The sequence below is a fragment of the Leopardus geoffroyi genome, chromosome D4 (assembly GCF_018350155.1).
Source record: "Leopardus geoffroyi isolate Oge1 chromosome D4, O.geoffroyi_Oge1_pat1.0, whole genome shotgun sequence".
NCBI lineage: Eukaryota > Metazoa > Chordata > Mammalia > Carnivora > Felidae > Leopardus > Leopardus geoffroyi.
The window spans coordinates 57,316,182-57,342,144 of NC_059342.1; the positions used below are offsets into that span (position 1 = coordinate 57,316,182).

A 25,963-nucleotide genomic window follows, 5' to 3' on the forward strand; every position below is an offset into this window, starting at 1 on the left:
AGGTGAACTCTATACCAAAGTGTTTTTGGTGAGAGGATGCAATAAAAATATTTATAGGTACCTCTCTAGCATTTGATCTTGAAGAAAGCCACTGTGTCAACCCCTCTCCAGTGAGGTCACGCCAAGGACAACAGGTTGTTTGTTTCTTTTCCAACACCTACTTATAAAAGCACCTGGCTCTGTCTATACAGGAAGTGATGTCTCAAAAGTGTTGTATCCCTTGTTCTAGAACACAACAGATGGTAACCTTCCTCTCTGAGAGAAATAACAGGCCTTGTAATAATCAAGAATGGTGATATTCTGCAGACTGTACCTAATCAGAAGTAGAAATACCTTTAACAGTGGATTTTTAAAGGGACAAAATCATTTGAGCACAAGTGTATGATCTACCTATTCATTGTGAATATTTAGATGAATTTCCTGAATGAACCTGCTATACCTAGATGCGAAAGCAAACCTGAAGAAGCAACATGGAATAGTCAAAATGGTATTGGAGAGTCAAAAAACATGAATACTGGTCTCAGCTCTGCTACATACAAGTAAAGGGACCTTGATTTTTAACTCCTCAGAGACTCTGTTTCCTGTATCTGTTAAAATAGACTAATAATTTCTGCTATGTCTACCTTGGAGCAAATGGGCTCATTTAAATGTGAAAGCACGTTGAAAAATACACATTTTCTCCAGGTGTATAAGGGATTATTATAAATGATTTTCTGAGTTTATATGAGCAAGTTTATATGATTAACCTGCAAGGAATTAGTCTTTCATTGCAGGTTCAAATGAGCAAATATTTGCCAAGCACATACTGTGTGCCAGATAGTTATCTAGGCACAGGGCCTAGCATTGAACAAACAAAAACTGAATGCATTTAGGAGTGAGTCACCAGCATATTGAGTGTCCACTAAGTACCCAGTGTAGTATCACAGCGTGATGAAGCAATAGAAAGAATCTAGATTATGGACTTCAGTTTGCCACTATTTCATAGCTGTGTAAACCTGAACCTCCAATCTATAAAATAAGGAAGTTAGGGTAACCTCTAAGGTTCCTTCCCCCTAAAATATGTTTGTCATTAGAGATTCTAATTGCTGAAGTTCCCTACACCTAAGGAGCTTATTGCCTTGCAGGGATGGTCAGACTGACAAAACTTATCAATCAGAACTAGAGGACAATAGAGTACTAATGTCATATTAGATTCGGCACAATAGTGGTAACGACAGTATTGTTCTGTAGGTTACAGTATTTAGAGAGATTTCTTGGAAGACCAGGTAGTCCCAGAAGGATGGAAAACTTTGGATCACAGGAAAGGAAGGAGACTCTATTATAGATATTAGAGGGAGACTCTATTATAGATATTAGAGGTTGAATGAAAGTACAGGAACATATCATTCATTGTTTTCCTACTTTATCAGTCAAAATCCTTGCAGAAAAACAGCTGGTGCATTCAAAAAAGTTTAACTGAAGAGAGTTTAACCAAAGGGCTATTTATAGAAGTATGGTCAGTATTAACAGCAACTAGAAAGGAATGGTAGGACTCCTAGGCCTGAAAGGAAAGGGGAAGGGAGTCTTGTTACCAGAGCCCACCTATAGCTACAATCTGGAAGAGGAACTGCCTGACAAGAGCTATGGCCATAAGGACTAAGCAGCTGCAATAAGCAGAAAGGAAGTAAAGAAATAAAATAATCTTTCTCTCTCTTCCTTCCCTCAGGTCTCCAGCTAGTACCTTCCATTGGCAAAACTCAGATAGGAGCTCAGGGACAAGGTAGTCCGGGTGATGTAGTCCATAGAGGTCAGCTTCCCAGAACAGGGCAGAGGGAGTTGGGTGGGAGGAGACACAACACATAGAATAACCAGCATACAAGGGATCTAGGGAAGGAAAAGTCACTACTGTGGACTCTTTCCCAGAAACTTTTACCTAAGTTCAAACTGCAAGTACACTCTAAGGCTTAGTCTCCTTAACTGTGAAATGGGGATAGTAATGCCTTTGTCCTGGGGGTGATTGTGAGGATTGGAGGGTGGGAAGATGGAAAACTGGAGTCTCTGAGGTTAATGGTGAACTTAGCTAGCTTTGGAAATAGAGGAAGTAGGTGACTGTCTCAATTTAAATCTTAATGAGAGAATATACAGAACTTCATGATTAATTACAAATGGAAGAGTGAAAGAGAGCACTGTCAAGATGACTCTCGAGTATCTGGCTTGGGCCACTAGGTAAATGATTAGTAACTGATGTTCAAAGGAAATACAAGAGAACGCACAGATTTTAGGTGTGAGAGATGGGGAATAGAGATGATTTCAGTTTTGTGAGTGTAGATTTTTTAATTGTGGTAAAATACACAAGTGAAACTATAACCATATAAAAATATAACCACAATTCAGTGAAATTAAGTATATTCACAATGTTGTGCAACCATCACTAATTATTCCAGAGCTTTTTCATCACCCGAAAAGGAAACACCATCCATATTAAGCAGTCATTCCTCAGTACCTATAGGTTTTTAAAAAAGGTTTTTTAATGTTTGTTTATTTTTGAGAGAGAGAGACAGATCATGAGTGGGGAGGGGCAGAGAGGGGAGGGAGACACACAATCCAAGCAGGCTTCAGGCTCTGAGCTGTCAGCACAGAGCCTGACACAGGGCTTGAACCCATGAATTGTGGTATCTTGACCTGAGCCAAAGTCAGACGCTTAACCAACTGAGACACCCAGGCGCCCTGTACCTATAGATTTTGAGACATTTGTGTGACATCCAAAAACAGATGTTAAGTAGATATTTGGATATGTAATACTGAAGCTCAGGATAAAAAATAAGGCTGAAGAATATAGATGTTTGAATCATTACAGATCATACAGATAGGGAATTCTTAACCTGAGGCCTTTGGACTTGAGTGAAAAATCTCTGAATGTCTTGAATTGGATGTAAAATGTATATAGGTGTGTATGTTTAGTTTTATGAAGAAAGTCTGTAGCATTAATCATATTCTCAAAGGAATTTCTTAACCTGAACAAAGTCATTAACCATTGATATAAATAAAGCTGGGGGGTAGTTAAGAAAACTCAGGAAGAGTAGTGAGAAAATGAGGATGGAATCTTGGGTACCATTTAAGGTATAGAGAGGTCCAAAGAGTGTTCTCTTAAGCAGAAAAAACAAAATTCATGTCTGCTTCAAGATAAGTAAAGGCTTTTAAAGGGCAATGTCATTTCCTAGTTGTTAGATGTACCTCACTTTTGTGTACCCAAACATGTATTTCATAAACTTACTCATTTGTGCTCTTAAATAGATGGTCTTCTTAAGTGACTAGCTGTAACTTCTTCCTGATTTAGTCTTACTGTTGGCCATTAGGTTGATGGGGAGAGTATAATTTACAAAGTCAATAGTAGAGAATTAACTAAATTGTCATAATTTGCAACAAGCAAGTGTGCACACCTGTGTGTATCTAGTATATTGTGGACTTTATGATAAACCAGCAGTTCTCAAATGGTGAGACCTGAACCCATGGCATCACCATCACCTGACTTTGTAAGAAATGTAAATCACTGGGCCCTACCACAGACATGCTGAATCAGAAATTTATGAGAGTCAGCCTTCCAGGTAATTCTGATGCAAGTTAAAGTTTGAGAATAACTGTGATAGACCATTCTTGGCCAACTTGTTTCAGTTCATAAATAAAACATGGTTTCCTGGCTCTTTCATTATCTTTTATGTAGTAAAATATGGATGGCAACATTTTGCAATGTCTGATGAATTCCTCATGCAAAAGTTGTCTGAACATTCCTGTCCATCTGTGACCTTCTCCACCACTCTGAATTACTGATAGAAATACTCTTTCTTACATGTTATTTTCCCCTTTGATGTATAGTACTTATCTTCAACATAAATTATAAGCTGTCTAGTTATTAAAATGCTGTGGAAAAGGAAATAATTATTTATGTGAATACTCTTTCTTATCCATCCAGTCCTTTGTTTTGGAATATACCAGTCTTTTGCTGAATCATATCCTTGGCTTCAGAGATTATGAAATGAACCTCACTGAAATTGCACCCATCTTCTCTCCCCCATCAAAACATTTTTCAGCTCCGTGGCCTTGCCTACAGGTGCAATAGCTATGTACAAATCCCTTGAGTTCCCTAAAATTAGTTTCCATAGCCAGAAAGAAATTAGAAGCCACAGACTGAATTTGAAGAGAATTGGACTTCATTATCAAGGCCAATCAAGGAGTGTTTTCAGCTTCTGCTAGTCCAAGGGATAAGCCAGACAACACAGTATTTTAGTTATCTCTGTTTTTTCTAAGAAATTTGTACACTAATTGAGGGCATGGATAATGTCTTATTTTTGCATCTTAGGCCATGTTTAATTAACACATACGAGGCACTCAAACACTTGCTAAATTAGATTTACTTAATCCAAAATTAGAAGATAAAGAGTTTAATATTGGCCTTACTTCTAAGCCACTGTGAGTTAACTTAATTGACTTCTGATTTCCTCATGTCTAAAACAGTTACAGTTTTGCCCTATCTAATTCACAGTATCTTTATAAGAATCTAAAAAGAGAATATAAAGTACTCTTTAAAGTCCAGAGAACTCTGTAAATGTGAGGTTACATAATAATCTTGATTTTTGTGCTCTCTGTCTTAGAGGAATAATTGGTTTATTCTGGATTGTGGAGAGTACAACACAGTATATTGAGCTAGAAGTCAAGAGATTCTGGTTTCAATCCAAACCTCCTTTAAATTCTTTGGGTCTTAGTTTTGTTTTATTTCAAGTGAGGAAGCACAGAGCAGATTTGTACAGTGGTTCCTAACTTTGGCTACACTGAATTCACCTGGTATTGGAAAATGCTGATGCCCGGTATTAACTAGCACGAGTTTGATCTAATTGATTTGGGATGAAAGCTGGACCTCAAAAAAATTTTTTTAACTCCTCGTTTGCAACCAAGGTTTGTTTTGTTTGTTTAAATCAGCAAAACCATTATTCAGATATGATCTTACACAAAATTCCAGGTTACCAGTGGAGCTTCTGCAGAAGCTAAAATATCCCATTTTAGAACTCCTAAGGCTCCATGGAACGCTGTTAGAAAAACATTAGACTAGACAATTTCCAAGATCTCTTCCAGCTTCAAAACAATGTTGTGACTCTATGCCTTCTCACAAGATCTCTGTCCTATCTTTTTCTTAATACCAATCTGACCCAATGTCAGACTGATTATTACTGAAGCTAGCTTTCAATTTACCTCCTTTCATTTATGCTAGCTGTTTTGCTGCAAGGCAATGAATAGTCTAAAATTTTATAGGCAAAAGGACCTCCTGAGTTTCTTGTCACTCCTCTGAGATTCTGAAGGATTCTGAGTCAGTACATCCAGAGTGGGGGCCAGGTGTCTTGTTTTTTCAGAGACTTTTCATGTTTTTGAAACATTTGGTTCATGGACCATGCTTGTGGGGAAGATTGCTGTAGGAGGTTCTGAGTCAAAAGTAAAGAAATAAGGGATGCTGAAATGTGGGGACATAGTATAATAGTGGATTTCCTCCTGAGCTCAGTGCCAGATCTATGAAAGAGAAGCATCTGGGCATTTAAGACTTTATACTTCTGAACCATAACCACAGTTCTCAGTTACTGCCCTAGAAATGCACTTGACAATTGTCTCTTCATGTGCCAAGTGTACAAGAGAGATGATACAGAATTGTGGTCAAGAGCAGTCTGGCAAGCAGGGATTCAAATCTCTACCACTGTGATTCTACCGCTGTCTGATTGTACTGACCCTAAGCAAGCCACTTTATCTTAGGCCTCAGGTTTTTCATCTGTAGGAAAGAGTAATACCCTTTTTCTAGGCCCAGATTTTAGTGAAAATTAAGGTGATCTATGTAAAGCACAGAGTGAAGCGACCAGGACATGGTAAATTTTGATAAATAGTAAATATTATATCAGCAGGGCCTGGACTAATCAGGAGCTTTTGTTTTATCCTTAGGTGGTGTTTCTCTGAAATGAAATACATAAAACCTTTTATTTCAGGTAAGTGCTCAGCTTCAACATCAGAACTGATATTTGCTTAGTACTATACCATACAGTGTTCTATCCACAAAGCCAAGAAATTGATCACTTATGCTCTCAGAGTAGTGTTTAAAGGATTGAACTGAAGCCCACCAAGAAGCTCCTTACAATTTTGGATCTCCCAAGAAGCCTATTAGGGGAGGACTCAGATTTGACTTCCCTCTGACCTGGCTTTTGAAAAAAAATTTTTGCTGCAAAGGTGGGAAGAAAAAAAATACAGAATTGAACTTGAGGTTATTCCAGAAAGTCTTTGGTTATAACCACAGAGGATACTACTTCACATTAATTTACATAGAGAGTAATGTTTGAGTGGTTTTGTTTTTTCTTTTTTAGAGGGGCAGTGACAGGAATACTCTACCTAAAGACTTGAGGCAGACAGGTTAGTGATTTAATTTTGAAGGTGTTTAAACAGAAAGCCAAAGGTCTGCTGTGATAGCCATGGTATAAAGTGTCTTTAGCAAAAAGTAAAGGTGAGAGCATGTTTCTCATCTGTGAACTTTCTAGGGAGAAATAGGAGTAGTCCAACAGAGACTTTCAGTGGGCTCATTGATTTCATTGTAATTATGGATATTATAGTAAGATGAATCATGATTTGAACACTCCTCTCGACATCCTTCATTTACCAAGTGAGCTTAAGATAAGACCATCAAAAGGGTCTTGTTGAATTTCTTTCTCTTTCTATAGAGATCTAACTTAACTTATTTATCCAATCCCAGACCATATACTTTGCATCCTAAGTATCACAGTTTACCTCATTAATATCAGTCAATTTCTATTAGTGCTATTTTGGAGAATGCTTAGACTTTGGTCTGGAACCAAACTCTCTACATAATTCCAACCAAATGACTTTTGGCTATATGGGAGGGTTGCCTCCAACAAAAGGAAAACTTTGTCATAGTTCTTTGTGGATATGCTTTTGGAGAATTATAAAAACAGTAAAAGAGCTGTGAGTGTGTGTGTGTGTGTGTGTTTGAGGAAGCGAGGGGGTGGTTTTCAGTTTAGTGAAACAAAAGCAATTCTATTTGAATTACATTTATTGTCATAATTTTAAAAGCTGATGGGGAGCCTAGCTGGCTCAGTTGATACAGCATGCGACTCTTGGGTGTGGAGCCTTTAAAAAAATAAATAAAATATTTTTTGAAAACAAAAAACCTGAGCTTTGAACAATGGGTAGATGGATTTTAGCTAAATCAAGGAAAGTGAGAGCTACATAAAAGAGAATTTTCCTGAAATTGGGAAGGGAGAGTTGTTACAAATTTCACATAATGTTTTGTGGTTTGAACCTTTCTTTAAATTATGTATACTTAATGTATATGTAAAATGTTACATATGTTTATCTAAAGATTCATTAGTATCTGCATTAGTGGCTCTCCAAGTTCCATACTTAACGTTTATGAAGGGAGAAACTTTATTTTTTTTTATGCTTATTTATTTTTGAGAGACAGAGACAGAGCATGAGTCAGGGAGGGGCAGAGAGAGAGGGAGACACAGAATCCAAAGCAGGCTCCAGGATCTGAGCTATCAGCACAGAGCCCGATGTGGGGCCCAAACTCATGAACGGTGAGATGATGACCTGAGCTGAAGTTGGACTTAACCGACTGAGCCAGCCAGACACCCCACTCCTTTTTTTTTTTTTTTTTTTTTTTTTTTTAATTTTAGAGAGCACAAGCAGGAGAGAGGGGCAGAGGGGGAAAGAGATAATCTTAAACAGATTCCACACTATGCGCAGAGCCCAAGATGGGACTCGATCCCATGACCCTGGGATCATGAGCCCAAATCAAGAATTGGGCATTCAACAGACTGAGCCACTCAGGCACCCCTGAAGGAAGAACCTTTAGTGCTGCTAATAGATTTGACTCCGTTCTTACCTAAAGAATTTCATTCTCCTTGGCTTTGTTCATAATCTGTTCTTGTCTCATGATACCATCAGCATTTTTCTGCCTATACGGACCTATTATCTGGTTAAGATCTTGAAATATGCAGGCCGATCTGTGCCCATCTTTGGTAATTCCCTAAACACATTTTTTAGAACTGAGGCTGTTTCTTTTTAATGTCTTTCCATGTAGGCAGTTGGCATAGTGCCAAAGCATTGTTCAGTAAAAGCCATTCTGAACTTGGGGCAGAACATTTCAGTTGAGGAAGGGCTTTGATTATCTGTCGCAATCCAAGGAATAACAAATTTTAGACTATATAGATTCTTAACTATTTTGGGGGGAGAGTGGATAATAGAACATACTGAAAACTTTTAAAATCTTGGGACCTCTCATAAAAAATGCACAGGTTTTTACAGACAATTTCACACGGTTCACAAAGTTTCTAGAGCTCATCTATGGAGGCTTGGCTTAGAAAATAAGTCCCTGGCTGGCTCAATCAATAAAGCATGTGACTCTTGATCTCAGGGTTGTGAGTTCAAGCCCCACGTTGGGTATATAGGTTACTAAAAAAAAAAAAAAAAACTTAAAAAAAAAAAAAAAAAAAGCACAAGTGAACTGATTCCAGGCAGTGGATAAACTATGTATCCTTCAAGCAATTCTCCATAAATCTCATTTCTAGATTTATATTAAACAGCATTAAGTTCATAGTTATACCTGGAATACAGATAGCGTATATTCTAAAACTGTGTGTTTTATTTCTTTTCTTTTTTTATTTTATTTTATTTTTGAGAGAGAGCATGCAAGCGGGGGAAGGGCAGAGAAGGAAAGAGAATCCCAAGGAGGCTGTGTGCTGTCAGTGCAGACCCTGACACAGGACTCGATCCCATAAACCATGAGATCATGACCTGAGCTGAAATCAAGTGTTGGACGCTTAACCGACTGAGCCACCTAGGTGCCCCTTGTGTGCTTTATTTCTCAGATCTTTCTTTGGAAGTGAGATTGGCCCAAACTTGGGGGTCTTAGGAGCAAGATTGGCTTAAAAAAAAAAAAAAGAGTAGGCTAACAAGAGCTCCCAAATAAAGGGACCGTAATCTGGACAAAGGTGAATGTTGAGGGACTCAAGGAGTTCGAGGCCCAGACAAAGGTAACATTGGAGACAAAGGTCAGTGAGGAAGATTGAGCTCAAAGCAAAGGACAAAAATTCACAGAATAAAAGAGTAGCAACAAGAAACACAAAATTATTAATGGAACAGATTTAAAAAATTTTAATTAAAAAATTTGAATTGGTAAAATTTATATAATATTACCATCTCAACCTTTTTTAAGTGTGCAGTTCAGTGGCATGAAGTCCATTCACACTTTTGGGCAACGATTACCACCATTCGTCTCAGATTCTTTTCATCTTATTAAACTGCAACTCTGTACCCATTAAGCACTAACTCCCCATTCCTCCAACCCCTTGCCCTTGGCAATCACCATTCTTTTTGTCTGCATGAATTTGACTACTCTAGGTGCCCCATATAAGTGGAATCATATAGTATGTATTTTTCTATGACTGGCTTATTTCACTTAGCATAATGTTCTAAAGGTTCATCTATGTTGTAGCATGTGTCATAACTTACTTCCTTTTTAAGACTGAATAATATTACATTGTATGTATATATACCACTTTTGTTTATCCTTTCATGTGCTGACAGACATTTGGATTGCTTCTGCTCCTTGGCTATTATGAACAATGCTGTTATGAACATGGGTACATGAGGTACAAATACCTCTCCAAGTTCCTGCTTTTGATTTTTTTTGGGGGGGTATATACCTAGAAGTGGAATTGCTGGATAGTATGGTAATTCTATTTTTAATTTTTTGAGGGCTCACCATATTGTTTCTATAACAGCTGCACCATTTTACATTCCCACCAACAGTGTACGAGCCATTCTAATTTCGCCAGATCTTTGCCAGTACTTTTTTTTTTTTTTTTTTTTTTTTTAGTAGCAGCCATCCTAATAGATGCAATGGAGTAGGTTTGGGACAAAGACTTAGAAAGATACCCCGAGACTAGTACATTTTAAGAATTTTTAAGGCACCAGTATATGGGGAAGGTGGTGTTACGAGCACAGAGCAGATTCAGATACTAATAACCACCTAAGCTGGGGGTAAAGTTGATAACCTCTTCATGAAAATTAAGAGACTTCCAGATACATAACAAGTATATAAAAATTAGTAGTTTTATTAGTCAGTAGCAATTTCCAATTAGAGAATATGATGGAAGAAAGATTTCATTCATATTAACAACAAAATCTTAAAATATCTAAGACTAAGCATAAAAAGAAATGCACAAAACCTATATGAAGAAAACGTTAAGACTTTATTGATGGACAAAAAGATGGTCTGAAAAAATGGCAAAACATAGGCATGTTCCTGGATGAAATACAGAGGCTCCCAGTTTCAGTTTCAGTAAAAGCCAAGGTCCTTACACAAACAACAGCAAAACCGAAACTCTTAAATACAGAGAATAAACGGGTGGTTTCCAGAGAGGAGGTGTGTGGGGTGATGGGTGAAACAGATAAAGGGTATCAAAGTACACTTATTGTGATGAACACTGAGTAACATATAGAATTGTTGAATCATTATATTGTACACCTGAAACTAATATAACACTAAGTTTTACCTCAATTAAAAAAAAAAGTTGAGGTTCTAAACTTTTAGACAGTGCATAATGTGCCCCCCACCTTCCCTGATCTCTCCTCTCCTGTCACTCTGCTCCTCACCTTCCTACTCCAGCTACTCTGATTTTCCTGCTGTTCTTTAAACAGTCTTTGTTGTCATTATTCCTTCTGACCTCAACATTCTTCCTCCAGATGGCCCGCCCCTTGACTGACTCCCTTGTCCACTTCGAATTTTTGCTCAATTTTGCCTTTTGTGTAAAGCCTGTATTGATCATCTGACCACTCTTCCCACGCTTACACTCCTCATCACTCTTATTTTTTTTTGAATATTTATTTATCTGAGAGAGAGAGAGAGAGAGAGAGAGTGAATGTATGAGTGGGACAGAGAGAGGGAGACACAGAATGCAAAGCAGGCTGAAGGCTCTGAGCTGTCAGCACAGACCCCGACATGGGGCTTGAACTCACGAACTGCAGAATCATGACTTAAGTCGAAGTCAGACGCTTAGCCGACTGAGTCACCCAGGCACCCCTATATTTTTTTAATTTTTAAATTTTTTTTAGAGGGGGAAGAGAGGGGCAGCAGGAGAGAGAGAATCCCAGCACAGAGCCCTAACACAGGGCTCAGTCCCACAACCCTGGGATCATGACCTGAGCCAAAATAAAAAGTTGGACACTCAACTGACTGAGCCACCCAGGTGTGTCCTCATCACCCTTATCTTGCTTGCACTTCTTTGTCCCTTTTATCCACAGCATTTGTCACCTTCCAGCATAATTTATAACGATTCATTATTTTATTTATTGTCTGCCTTTACTTGTAAATTGTAAACCCCACAAGGACAGTATGTCAAGTGCTAGAATAATGACGGGCACAAAGAAGGTGCTTAGGTGCTTGATATCTATGTATACAATGAATGGTGGAGATTTTTCATGTTGAAAACATGTCCATTCTTCAAATTAATCTACAAATTCAAGGAACTAAATCTAAAAGTCCCATTGGGGAGCACCTGGGTGGTTCAGTTGGTTAAGCATCTGACTCTGTTTCAGCTCAGGTCATGATCTCACAGTTCATGAGATCGAGTCCCTCCTAGAGCTCTGCACTGACAGTGCGGAGCCTGCTTGGGATTCTCTCCGCCCCCCCCGCCCCTCCCCCATTTAACGCACCCCTACTTGTACTGTCTCTCAAAGTAAATAAATAAACTTAAAAAAATCGTCAGTCTCATTATGTTAACTTACTTTTTAAAGTATTTAATGGCATTCTGCAATGTACTTCACTCCACACCTTTTCTTTTTTTAATTTTTTTTTTAACATTTATTTATTTTTGAGACAGAGAGCATGAACAGGGGAGGGTCAGAGAAAGAGGGAGACACAGAATCTGAAACAGGCTCCAGGCTCTGAGCTGTCAGCACAGAGCCCGACGCGGGCTCGAACCCATGGACAGCGAGATCATGACCTGAGCTGAAGTCGGACGCTTAAATGACTGAGCCACCCAGGCGCCCCTCCACACCTTTTCATATGTTGTTACTCAGCCCTGCCTGAAAAATTCTGTCTTCCGTATTCATTAAGCTAACTTATATATATGCTTTAAGACTCAGCTCAGGATCTAATCCAACAAACTTTACCTGGCTCTCACAATCTAGTTCAGATACTCCTCTTTTGCGCTTCCATGACTCCCTGCTCTTACCTCTATCATACTATCCACCACACTATAGAGCAATTGTTTATTCATATGTCTCCCTTACTGGACAGTGAATTTCTTCAAGACAGTGATAGGGATATTGTCTGATTCTTTTCTACATTCCCTAGCTCTTAGTATAACACTTGATTATTTGTTAAATGACTTTAAGAGCCTCTCATAACTTTATTCACTACATTAAACTTCAGCAAGTTTCTGCAGTCTCCTTTCATCTCTTCCTATCTGTACTTCCTTCTTGATCCTTGAACATTTATCCCTAGCTACTTTTTCCCCCACTTTGAACTTGTTAAGCTCTTCTGTTTCCTCAGAGCCACATGACCAACAAACTACCATATGTGTGTGCTTGTGTGTCCATTAATGAATGAGATAGTCATGTATCATTAACTTTGTGAGATACCATTATAATATATAATTTCTCCAATAGAATGAAATGATTGAATAAAAATAAATAGTTTAAGTAAAATGTAATTGAAAAGGTAGGTAATCTCTGGATCTTAAATGAAAATTACTACATAAATGATAGCAAGTAGACAAAAAATCTTTGAGATGCAAATCCTAAGTATTTGGCTAGGCTCACCCACTACCTTATTGAGTACTACATACCACACAGAGCATCCAATTTAGATTTATGCTTCAGTGAAATCCCCCTGTAGTGATTTTCAAGGTATTATGAGCTTTCATAGTTGCTCATGAAAGTTATACAAATATTAAATCGGAGAATTCCAGGTTTACAATAAATACTACATGTATATGCTAGGCTTGGTGGTGTGTTAAAACAACATAAGTCATGGGAGCACCTGGGTGGCTCAGTTAAGCCCCCAACTTCGGCTTAGGTCATGATCTCGTGGTCCCTGGGTTCGAGCCTTGCATCGGGCTCTGTGCTGACAGTTCAGAGCCTGGAGCCTGCTTCAGATTCTATGTCTCCCTCTTTCTCTGCCCCTCCCCTGCTCTTGCTCTGTCTCTCTCTGTCTCTCAAAGATAAATAAATGTTAAAAAAATTTAAAAGTCGGGGCGCCTGGGTGGCTGCTGGTTAAGTATCTGACTCTGGCTCAGGTCATGATCTCACAGTTTGTGAGTTCTAGCCCCACATCAGGCTCTGTGCTGACAGCTCAGAGCCTGGAGCCTACTTCAGATTCTGTCTCCCTCTCTCTCTGCCCCTTCCTCGCTCTCACGCTCTGTCTCTCTCTCTCTCTCTCTTAAAAATAAATAAACGTTAAAAAAATTTAAAAACCCGTAAGTTATGGGTTTTTGACCTCAGAAAGTATACAGGTGTTTCCCTTTATTCAAGGGACTCCTGAAATTCCACCTCCTAGGAATCCCAGTTTGGAAGAGGTAGTGAATGAATGCTGTCTTTACAGATGCATTTTTAATTATTTATACATTATTTATTTATTTATTTTTAATTTTATTTTTTATTTTTTAAAATTTAGATCCAAATTAGTTAGCATATAGTGAAACAATGATTTCAGGAGTAGATTCCTTAGTGCCCCTTACCCATTTAGCCCATCCCCCCTCCCACAACCCCTCTAGTAACCCTCAGTTTGTTCTCTATATGTATGAGTCTCTTCTGTTTTGGCCCCCTCCCTGTTTTTATATTATTTTTATTTCCCTTCCCTTATGTTCATCTGTTTTGTCTCTTAAAGTGCTCATATGAGTGAAGTCATAGGATTTTTGTCTTTCTCTGGCTGACTAATTTCACTTAGCATAGTACCCTCCAGTTCCATCCATGTAGTTGCAAATGGCAAGGTGTCATTCTTTTTGATTGCCAAATAATACTCCATTGTATATATATACACCACATCTTCTTTATCCATTCATCCATCAATGGACATTTGGGCTTTTTCCATACTTTGCCTATTGTTTATAGTGCTGCTATAAACATGGGGGTGAATGTGTCTCTTCAAATCAGCACACCTGTATCCCATGGATAAATGCCTAGTAGTGCAACTGCTGGGTCGTAGGGTAGTTCTATTTTTAGTTTTTTGAGGAACCTCCATACTATTTCCCAGAGTGGCTGCACCAGCTTGCATTCCCACCAGCAGTGCAAAAGAGATCCTCTTTCTCCGCATCCTTGCAAACATCTGTTGTTGCCTGAGTTGTTAATGTTAGCCATTCTGACAGGTGTAAGGTGGTATCTCATTGTGTTTTTGATTTACATTTCCTTGATGATGAGTGATGTGGAGCATTTTTTCATGTGTCGGTTGGCCATCTGGATGTCTTCTTTGGAGAAGTGTCTATTCATGTCTTTTGCCCATTTCTTCACTGGATGATTTGTTTTTTGGATGTTGAGTTTGAGAAGTTCTTTATAGACTTTAGATACTAACCCTTTATCTGATATGTCATTTGCAAATATTTTCTCCCATTCTGTCAGTTGCCTTTTAGTTTTGCTGATTGTTTCCTTTGCTGTGCAGAAGCTTTTTATTTTAATGAGGTCCCGATAGTTTATTTTTGTTTTTGTTTCCCTTGCCTCTGGAGATGTGTTGAGTAAGTTGCTGCGGCCAAGATCAAAGAGGTTTTTGCCTGCTTTCTCCTCGAGGATTTTGATGGCTTCCTATCTTACATTTAGGTCTTTCATCCATTTTGAGTTTACTTTTGTGTATGGTAAGAAAGTGGTCCAGGTTCATTCTTCTGCATGCCGCTGTCCAGTTTTCCCAGCACGATTTGCTGAAGAGACTGTCTTTATTCCATTGGATATTCTTTCCTGCTTTGTCAAAGATTAGTTGGCCATACGTTTGTGGGTCCATTTCTGGGTTCTCTATTCTGTTTTATTGATCTGACTGTCTGTTTTTGTGCTGCCAACATGTTAGTTTTAAAGAGTAGAACTTCTCTTAGATTAGCTCTGTTTTAACTTCATGGCTTCCTTTCTAGAAAGGAACCCCAAGCCCCATGCTGAAATGTATTTAGGCTGTACTTTAATCTTATCAGTATATTTATAATTCATCTCTTAAGCAGATTACTGAAGGAATTTCCATAGATGGATTAAACGTTTATTAATGTTGATTCTTGTTCACTTCCTTTCAGGGGCATGGGTGGATATGTTTAAAATCTGGTTCCCAAAATCTCTGTATGCATTTTTGGGGTTCTATAGCCTCCCTGTTAAGCATAACACAGCTTCTTGAGATCAACTATACAGCTGACCACCAAGCATGACTCAGAAATCTATCCATCAATAGTTACTAAAATTCAGGGATTGTCAGGATTCTCAGATTGGAGTTGCTGAGGAGGCTTATAAAAATGAATAATCGTGTCCACTTGCTCAAGCTTTTGTCAGAACTGCAATGAGCAGAACTGTTACTCTTGCTTTGGACGGGCCCAACTAACCAGACGAGGATGTGATTTGGAATTGTTGGGCTAGAATGAAAATGTGTATAGTGAATGTAAGTAACGTTACTGGAAACCTTTGAGAGAGAAATTGGAGAATTGAAATCCCTAAAAGGGTATGAGGTTGGGTAAGTTTTTTTTATTTTTTTTATTTTTTTTTAACGTTTATTTATTTTTGAGACAGAGAGACAGAGCATGAATGGGGGAGGGTCAGAGAGAGAGGGAGACACAGTATCCGAAACAGGCTCCAGGCTCTGAGCGGTCAGCACAGAGCCTGACGACGCGGGGCTCGAACTCGCGGATCGCGAGATCATGACCTGAGCTGAAGTCCGACGCTTAACCGACTGAGCCCCCAGGCGCCCCTTTTTGTTTTTTTAATTTTTTTTTGAGGTTGGGTAAGTTTGAGTGGAGTGCATTTAAGCAGCAAAACTAACATGTCCTAGATTTGTGCTGAGAAACTAGTAGAGTGCTCATAATTCATTTTATTGGCTGCTGCTCATGCAGTAAGTAAGTGAATCAGCCAGATATCAGGGCTCAGGACCCTGGAGCACAGCACCTAGTGTAGTTACCACAATTACCATATGATGGAAGGTGAGGATGGTACTATATAAAGTAGCACGCTCAAGGACAGGGTGTTTGTTCATCTCAGTACTTACTTACCAGCTGGGGAAAAGATAAAGATAGAACTTACACAGGCTTCACTTTTGGCTCTTGCTTGCCTCCAGGGCTTACAGGAATCAGGAAAAATTTAATGAATAAAGGAATTTATAAATAGAGCTGTCTGAAAATGTAGAGACTGCCTTGAGAGACAGCAATTTCTTCTTCACAGGAAGTATTTAAGCAAGGCGGCCAGGGTTGCTAAACACAGCAAATGACTACTCTGGGTGGAAGGATGGATTAGATATCTCCCAGTGCCTTTCCAAGCGTGAAATTCTCAAATTTCCAGGATCAGAGTGACTCTGAGAAGCTGTCCACCATCAGGGTGGCTCCCAGCACAATAACATGATTATTTTAACTTGAGTTTAGTTTAATTTAGTTCACCCTGGCCCTTCTATGACTCTCTTTAGACCCAATAAAACCCTTTATGGTATGAGAAAACCACTTGACAACTCCAGCTGACACTGTGATCCAGGGATGTCCCCAGTTTAGTCTCTTGGGGAAAGGGAGCCTAATTAATACTGGAGTGACTTAAATCCCCACAGCTTGTTGTCCTGGTAGCACTAGAAATGTTCTGCCTTCTGCTATAAAGTAGAGTAGTAGAACACGGATCACCAGCAGGGAACTGACATGTGGGGCCCGGAAACTCCATCACAAAAAAAAAAAAAAAAAAAATGAAGATTTGGATTATGTGAGTCACAGATCCTTCCCACTTCATGGCTGCTACATTTGTATCTAATAAAGTAGGGCAGCTAAGGTAATTAAGCTAAGCAATTGTGTCTTTGGATTGATTTTAATTGCGAGATGTACATATCCCAGAGCTGATTTTAAATATCACCAGAGAAAGTGTTTGTGTTCTTTATAGCAATTGTCTTGAAGTTATAAGCAGGAGCCATCTTATAACTTGTATTTTTCAGAAAGGGTTTCCTTGGGCTAATATTCTTTTTTTTTTTTTTTTCAACGTTTATTTATTTTTGGGACAGAGAGAGACAGAGCATGAACGGGGGAGGGGCAGAGAGAGAGGGAGACACAGAATCGGAAACAGGCTCCAGGCTCTGAGCCATCAGCCCAGAGCCCGACGCGGGGCTCGAACTCACGGACCGCGAGATCGTGACCTGGCTGAAGTCGGACGCTTAACCGACTGCGCCACCCAGGCGCCCCAACCTTGGGCTAATATTCTTAATAGATTTACCTGTTACTTGTCTTCTTTCTTTTTTTTTTTTTTTTTTTTCAAGTTCATCCAATCCCCTACTTACAAATCTGGCCCCATGCAAAGTCTGTAGAGGACACAGAAATTGGGAGTTGGGAGAAGGGGGAGATTATTTCTAGATCTGGGAAAGCAAGAAACTACACTGGATTTGTGGAGCTTGAGCATGCCTGTGTTAAAATAGCCTTTGAAGGATTTTGACTGATAGGAAGGGCATTACAGTTGGAAGGAAGAGTATGAGCAGTAGCATAGATACAGAAAAGTCTGGGCCATATTTAGGGAACTGTACAATAGGCCAGTTTGAATAAGAGTAAATAGTGGAAAAGAAAGATGAAAGAATAGTTAGGGTTCAAATGGGAGCATATTGAATGTGTGGCTGATATTTGGACTACATTCAGTAATCCATGGGGAGCCACTGCAGGTTGTGAGCTGGTTAGTAAGAAGACATGATCAGTGTTCTGCTTTAGGGCAGCAGTGGATAATATATAATTCATAAAAGTCAGAAGCAAATAACAGGATATTGAATCCAAAAGGAAAGTAAAAAAAATCTGAGATGATATTAGTGGGATTAGAAAGGAAGCAATCGTGGGGTGCCTGGGTGGCTCAGTCGCGTAAGTGTCTGATTCTTGATTTTGGCTCAGATCATGGATGCTCTCAGGGTCATAAGATCAAGGTCTGTGCTGGGTGTGGAGCCTCCTTAAGATTCTCTCCCCCTATCTATCTGCCCCTCCCCTGTTTGCACTTTCTTTCTCTCTCATAAAAAAGAAAGAAGGAAAGAAAAGAAAAGAGCTTCAAGAGACCCTCAGATGAAATATTTAGGACCTGACCGATAATCAGAGGAGGAACTGAAGGTGATTTTTAGATTTCATGAACAAGTTATAGAAATGCAGATGAACAGATATGTTTAAAATCAGAGAAGGTGATTAATAAGTAGAGACTATCTCTTAATGTCTATTATTTGGTTCATGATGCTACTTTCTCAGATTTTACCTTTGTTTAAATAATACCAATTAAGCTTTTTTAAAACATAACCTTTTTAATACTGTGAAAATTATTAAGCAATCAGTATAGTAATATAAATTCATATACCTATATTAAAATATATTCCCTTTATTATCTAAAAAAGTATTTAAAAATCAGAGAAGGTGAGAAATACCATTTTGGAACATGATTATCTTGAGAAGCTATAAGCACCTAAGAGAAAATGTCCCACAGTATGAGTTTGCAACTAGAGATGATATTAGGAGCCAGGGCTAAAGATGCAATAAGAGGATTTGTTATAAGTCAGGAAAAGCACACACAGACAATAGGGATAAGAACAATGCTTTGGGGGAACAGTCCATATTATGTGAAAGGCATTGTAGAAACTGTTTGATATACTTTATATAATCCTTGCAACCAAGGTGAAATGATCATCTTAACATGAGAGATGAAAGACTAAAATTCAGAGTAATTATCTCATTACCAGAAGATTGAACATTTGTTAAGTGTTGGCTCCAAGGTTTAAATTAAGGTCAGCCTGACTCCGTTATATCACACTGCAAAGCAATCAAAGAGGAAGGTAGGGGAAGAAAAAAACAGCTAAATGAATTGTTAGAACAAGGAAAGGAAAGACTAAGTATCTCAATTAACTCTATGGTGACCATGGGAATAGAAAAAGACTGAGGTAGTGGCGCCTGGGATGCTCAGTCAGTTGAGCTTCTGACTCTCACCTTAGGTCATGGTCTTGCAGTTTGTGGATTCAAGTCCCATGTCAGGCTCTGCACTGACAGATTCTCTGTCTCCTTCTCTCTCTGCCCCTCCCCTGCTCATATTCTCTCTCTCCCTCTCCCTGCCCCCCACTCTTAAAAATAAATAAATAAACATTAAAAAAATAAGAAGAAGAAGAAGAAAACACTGAGGTAAGGAGACAAAATGTCTTCAAATGGTTCCCAGTAGATCCAGCTTTTGTTGGGATTTTGTGCCAAGGCCACATAGAAACCAGAGTTAGGTACATCAAGAAAGGCTATGTAGGAACTTTGAACTGTGTCTGGCCTAGCTGGAGGTTGAGTTCCATCTATAAAGGTACATTTTAACTTACTCTAATAATCACTTATCCCAGAAGCATCCAGATATTTTCTAACTTTGTTTTTAGCAGCAGAAGCTACCTTTTTTTTTTTTAACTTAAAATATAGGAAAATCCCAGATAAAAGCAGAGCTATTCAAGTTGAGAGAAAGGAGGTGCTCTCCTCTTCCTCCTTGATCCTCTCTACCTTAACCCTATTTCAGTCCCTGAGAAACCTGCTTGCTCTACATAACACCATTTGAAAACCCCTTTTTTATCCTTTTCTTTCTCTGTTTCTTTTTCTTTTTCTCTCTTTGTTTTTTAGAGGGTGTGAATTGGGAAGAGGGGCAGTGGGGAGACACACACACACACACACACACACACACACAGAAAGAGAGAGACAGACAGACACACAGACAGACAGACAGAAAGGGAATCTTAAGCAGACTCCATGCTCAGCACGGAGCCCAATGAAGGATTCCATCCCATGACCCTGGGATCATGACCTGGGCTGAAGGCATCCCTACTTTCTTTTTTCTTTTCTTTTCTTTTCTTTTCTTTTCTTTTCTTTTCTTTTCTTTTCTTTTTTTCTTTCTTTCTTTCTTTCTTTCTTTCTTTCTTTCTTTCTTTCTTTTTTTGAGTGAGAAAGGGAAGTGACAGGTATTGCCCTTTATTATAGATGAGAAAAGCTAGAAAATTGAAGGAAAAAGTCATTTGCTTTAAGTACAAATAATTTAGGAATCCAGCTGAGAATAGAACAGAGATTTCCAAACTCCCTATCAGTCAGTGTTCTCTTTGACCCTTGACTCCAATTATAAAACAAATAAATTTATTTGAAAGAGAACATAAATTTGATTTCTAAAATTCCATCCAACACACATTTGTTAAGTACCTATGTGTGCAAAACCATTAAGACTAAGTAAATGTTTCCTTGTTTTTATAGAGTAAAAAAAATGGAAAATAAACCATCTGAAAGCATCATATTTTATTACTTAATAAGCATATTTACTGCTTACTTTGTGAGACTACAAAATTATAAGCACCAAAAGGAGATTGTGTGGACTGCAATATTTGGTCAGACCCAATTTAAAGCTCACTCTAGGCAGAAAAGAAGGGTTTTTGTAGCACACAATTGCTTTACAAAACCTGCCTTATAGACTAAGCAGGTAACTCCCGAGGAAGACCCTGAGTGTGAACATAGAAGCAGTAGCTAAAAAACTGTAGCATTTTGTAGGTTCCTTTCTACCCATTTTGTATTTGAAGTTTATTTTATATTAATCTTCAGCTTTTTTTTGTTTTAAACCACCTGAAACCAAATCCAAATTAATTGAAAGGTTATCAGAGGTCCATGAATCATCTTTGGAAAAAGCAGTTTGTAAATGAGGGTGCCAAGACTCACCCCATTTTCTCTATGTAGAGGAAACAGTAGGGAAAAAATCCACAACAAAGGAATGTGGCAAGTTCCCAAAAGCCAAGAAGCTATTAGAAGTAGGAAACTGAAGGAAGTTTAGTCATCTAAATGGCATCATAGACTAGTAGATGTTTCAACATCTTCCCACCGCCCCCCTCCCCGAGTTTTAAAGAAGATCCTTGTTCTAGAGTGTTTTCCTGTCAGAAAATAGTTGTGATTGAAATGAGGTAAAGCGGGGACTGTGAGAAGAAAGGCAGAGTGTGGAGTGCTGGTGGGTTTTGGACTGTGCCTCTTAAAAGTGTTTTGGGAGAAGACTTGCTTTTTTTGTATATGTGCCTCTGTTGCTTTAAAAAAAGAAAACTTTTGTTAGCTTTGCTGAGATTCATGTGATATAAATTGGGATGGGAGAACCTTGATTTCTGGAGTAACTGGAGATTTGTGCATTGGATATAATAGCTAACTCTGAGAAACCTTAATGGAATAGACTGAAAGCTTTCATGATTTTATATGACAGTCTGGGAGAAACACAGCTCTTAGCGTTAGTCAGGTAATAGCACATCTGCCTCTGTATGAGAGTCCTATCGTCAGGTTCCTTTGTTGATGAAGAGCTCTATTCTCTGGAAGACAGATTTGTTCATTGAGAACCGATTAGGATTTGTATGCATGCAGTCCATGACATTCTAGTACTAAGTAAGAGTCATTGGCTATGCTGGTATCACAAATATGCCATTGCCAGGCTTCCCTGTATTTATTATAGTTATATAGTTTTCAGATTGAGATAAATATAAACTTAAAGACTTGCTGTAAACCTTTATACTAAATAAATTTTCCAGGGTTGTGTGTGTGTGTGTGTGTGTGTGTGTGTGTGTGTGTGTTTGTGTGTGTATAATAACTGTGGGTAAATGCAGGATGCTGGCAGCATAGAATCACAGCTGGGGCTTGGAGGAAGTTGAAGTTGGTTTGTACCATTTTGCCAGTTGGAAGACTGAGAATTGGTAGATCAATACTCCAGCCCTAACTCCAAGTTTCAGTAATATTGTTTTCATTTCTGTGTTATGTGATTTAGTTCAAGGTCTAGGCAGCTTGGAGATTATCAGCTGAAGGTGGGACCTGTTATTTCTACCTTTAGATTCTCATGTCCAAATCCTAAACCATGTCTTATAGAGCTAGTGCTATTCCTTGCCTTCTCTTTGATACTTCTTATGAGTCTAGAGTTTTTCAACCTTCTTGTTAAAATGTGATGAGCCTTCTCCCAGATGTTTAGTAATTACAGAGAGAAAAATAATAAGTTTAAGGTGGAGAGTTCTGGCAGACACTATCTTAACCAAGCAATCTAGGTTCATATCACCAGGAATACACATGATAGCATGTATCTCCTGTTACATGCACTAAGAAGGGAATATCAGACAAACCCGAGTTGAGGCACATTCTACAAAAAAATTGGCTAGTACCCTTCAAAAGTATCAAGATCATGAAATGCAAGGAAATAATGAGGAACATTGACAAATTGAAGAAGACATACAGCTAAATGCAATGTAGGATCCTGGAGTCAAGAAAAGAAGAAGGAGAAGGAGAAGGAGAAAAGAAAAACCAAAACAACAACAACAAAAAAAACAACATTAGTAGAAAGAATTGTTTTGTACTTCAGTTTATAGTGTTATACGAAGGTTAATTTCTTAGTGTAAATTATTCTATTATGGTATATAAGATGTTAACATAAGAGTAAGGGGGGGTGAAGGGTATATGGAGATTCTCTATAGTGTTTTTGCAACTCTTCTGTAAGTTTAAAATTATCTCAAAATAAAATGATTTTTTTAATGTGGTGACCAAAATTGGCTTTTTCTTTCAATAAGGGTTATTAAAAAATTACTCTCCTCGTGAGTAAGATAATTTCCTATAATTGGTGTATTCACTTTAATTTTTTAGTTCTTTTGTAATTATGTGTTGAATAGATATAAAGTTTACAACAAATGTATAATTTGTAAAGAGTAACAATAACATGAACACAAGTGTAGCTTGAAGCTCTCAGTATGCCTTTTCCATTCTCCCTACCTTCTCCCTAAACTTTTTCCTGAATTTTGTACTTTGTATTCTCTTGCTTCTCTTTACAGGTTTACCTTGAAAATATATGTCCCTAATGATATAGTTTTGCATGATTTTTAACTTTATGGAAGTGGAATAATATCATATGTATTCTTTTTCAATTTTCCCCCTACATATTATATTCCTAAGATTTTATCATGTTAACGTATTTAACTGTATTTCCTTCATTTTCATTGCTATGTAGTTTTCTATTATAGGAACATAGCACAGGTTACTTCTCTATTCCACCATTAATGGCTACTTGGTTAGTTTCCAATTTTGCTGTTATGAGAGTGCTACCATACACATCTTTGTATATGACATATTATGAGAGTTTCCCTAGGGTGTATACATAAAATGGACTAGCTGAGGTATAGAATAAATCCTCATCAACTCTAAGATAAAGCCATATTATTTTCCAAAGTGGTTGCCCAATTTTTAATACCATCAATAGTATGTAAGTGTTCCTTCCAGTGGTTCTACTTTCTCTCTAGCACAATATTATTAGACTTAAACTTTTTTTTTTTTTTTACCAGCTTAGTGGGCATGTATATAGAAATTTTAAAACATTGCCATTTATTGATTGACTACTTTGAATCAAGTACTCTGGCAGACATTTTCATACATTATTTAATTTAATCCTCTCATAGCTCTTCTCAGTCTGGTGGAAGAAGCTAATGTTGTATTTAGTTTGCAATAACATAATTACACCTCTCTCTCTCTGACACATTTATTCTTTAGTGGGTCTTTCTCCATCTTGTGTGTCCCTAATTTATTTCCTGTTTCTTTTTAAAAAATCTCATTGTAGAAGAAATTTGAGGGAAGGATCTCTGGTTTCTAAGTGGTTAATAGCACGCTCCAAGTCACATTGTCATTAATTAGTAGCAGAGTGAAATTAAACCTGGTTCTGTAGCTCCTAATGTTTTTTCTTTTCTTTTCTTTTCTTTTCTTTTCTTTTCTTTTCTTTTCTTTTCTTTTCTTTTCTTTTCCTTTTCCTTTTCCTTTTCCTTTTCCTTTTCCTTTTTCTCTCTCTCGCTTCCCTTCCCCCCCCTCCACATTCCATTTCTTCCTCCCTTCCCTCACATTCTTCTGCTCCTCCTCTGAGGTTTGTATTTTTTCCCCCTCTCAGTTTAACAGCTTAAATGTACTTTCCAGTTGGCTGCTATGTAATATGATGTGCGTGCAGAGTTCCTGATTCTAACTAAACAGTCATTACTCAGGTCTCTGGCTGGCCATTATGTTCCTTATAACCATTTCACATTCCTAGCTATGCTCCTTGTGTGGATTTGGCCAGACTACCCTCTAAAAGCTGCTGGTGGCCCTGCAGGAGTTGGAGAGAAGCCAGGACTTCAGGATATCCCATTCTTGGCTCATCTTTCTTGGCAGCAGTAGAAACTCAAGCCTACTGTGGAGGTGTACGCAACTAAGAGTAGAACTGGGTGCCTAGAGAATGGTGATATTAGAACTGCTAACATTAGTTAGGAGAACACAGGTTCTTTTGACAGAAAAAAACAGACTTTAGGTTGGGATACAAGCCTTGTAGCCAACAAGCACAAAGTAATTTTGTTTAGCCTGCATAGTATTTTCTTTTCTTTTCTTTTTTTTTAATTTGGATGCATGCACTCTCCAATTTGTCACAGTACCCAGTATTTCATTTCCTGTTGTTTTACATCTAACTACCTGCTATTAACTTCCTGGCTCCTAAAGTTATTTGATGGAACCCTTCCTAGATTATTGAAATATGAATTTTAGGGGCGCCTGGGTGGCGCAGTGGGTTAAGCGTCCGACTTCAGCCAGGTCACGATCTCGCGGTCCGTGAGTTCGAGCCCCGCGTGGGGCTCTGGGCTGATGGCTCAGAGCCTGGAGCCTGTTTCCGATTCTGTGTCTCCCTCTCTCTCTGCCCCTCCCCCGTTCATGCTCTGTCTCTCTCTGTCCCCAAAAAAAAATAAATAAACGTTGAAAAAAAAATTTGAAATATGAATTTTATCCTTAATGAAGTCACTTGGGCCTCACAGAGCAGAACTGGAAGATACATTCTTATTCCAAATCATAGTTGTCCAGCTGGTTGTGCTTTTTCCTGATAGCTGAACATCTCTTAGCTGGAAATATCCTTTTACTTAGAGTTTACATTTCCCTCAAGATATGAGTTTTCCCCCCATCTAATCTTATTTGGGATGATTAAGATGAAAAGACTTTTCTAGTCTTGGCTTATCCACACTTGGTGACTTGGGAGACCTGAAAGAAATTGATTAAAATAAATATACTTTATTGGCCTTTTCTGGGTTGAGGATAAAGAGAAAGAAGGGAAAAAAAAGCAGGGTTTTTTTGTGTAGAAAACCAGGTGTCAAATATTTTATTTAACTCATTAATTAATGCGATAATCAGTAAGATGTTAAGATCAGTTTAAATGAAAGTGTAGAAGCTAAGTATTTATAGGCAGTTTAATGAAGAAAGATTATGATTTTCCTAATTGAAGTCCTAAAGTGCACAAGTCATAACCTTTGGAGTTATGTTTTTCACAAGACATAAAATATTTGTATCTCTATGGGATAAAAATCTATAGAAAACTAACCAAAGGCAGGGGTGCCTGGGTGGTTCAGTTGATTAAGCGTCTGACTTTGGCTCAGGTCATGATCTCATGGTTTGTGGTTCGAACCCTGTGTCAGGCTGTGTCTGAGAACACAGCTCAGAGCCTTGAGCCTGCTTTGGATTGTGTTATCTCCCTCTCTCTCTGCCTCTCCCCCACTCACATTCTGTCTGTCACTCTCTCAAAAGTAAATAAACATTTAAAAAATTAAAAAAAAAAAAAAACTAACCAAAGGCATAAACCCAGAACTTCACTAAGAGATCACCTGGTAATTCTTTTGCTTATCTCCAATGATCTGTCTCAGATAATTTTTCTGACAAAGTGTAGTCATCAGCTCAGACTTGGTTGACAGAAAGTAGAATCTGTTTGCCAAGCTTTGAAA

The 25,963-nt window shown here is 38.3% G+C and overlaps 1 protein-coding gene across 1 annotated transcript in view; it reads left to right on the forward strand.

Annotated features, from left to right (window-relative positions):
- Positions 1 to 25,963, forward strand: part of LOC123593703 (phospholipid-transporting ATPase FetA-like) — a 100,244-nt gene that overhangs the window by 1,205 nt on the left and 73,076 nt on the right. Inside the window, exon 2 of the mRNA XM_045470040.1 lies at positions 5,956 to 5,999. Coding sequence (XP_045325996.1) covers positions 5,972 to 5,999 — 28 coding nt within the window. The 5' untranslated portion in view covers positions 5,956 to 5,971. The remainder of the gene's footprint in view (positions 1 to 5,955; positions 6,000 to 25,963) is intronic.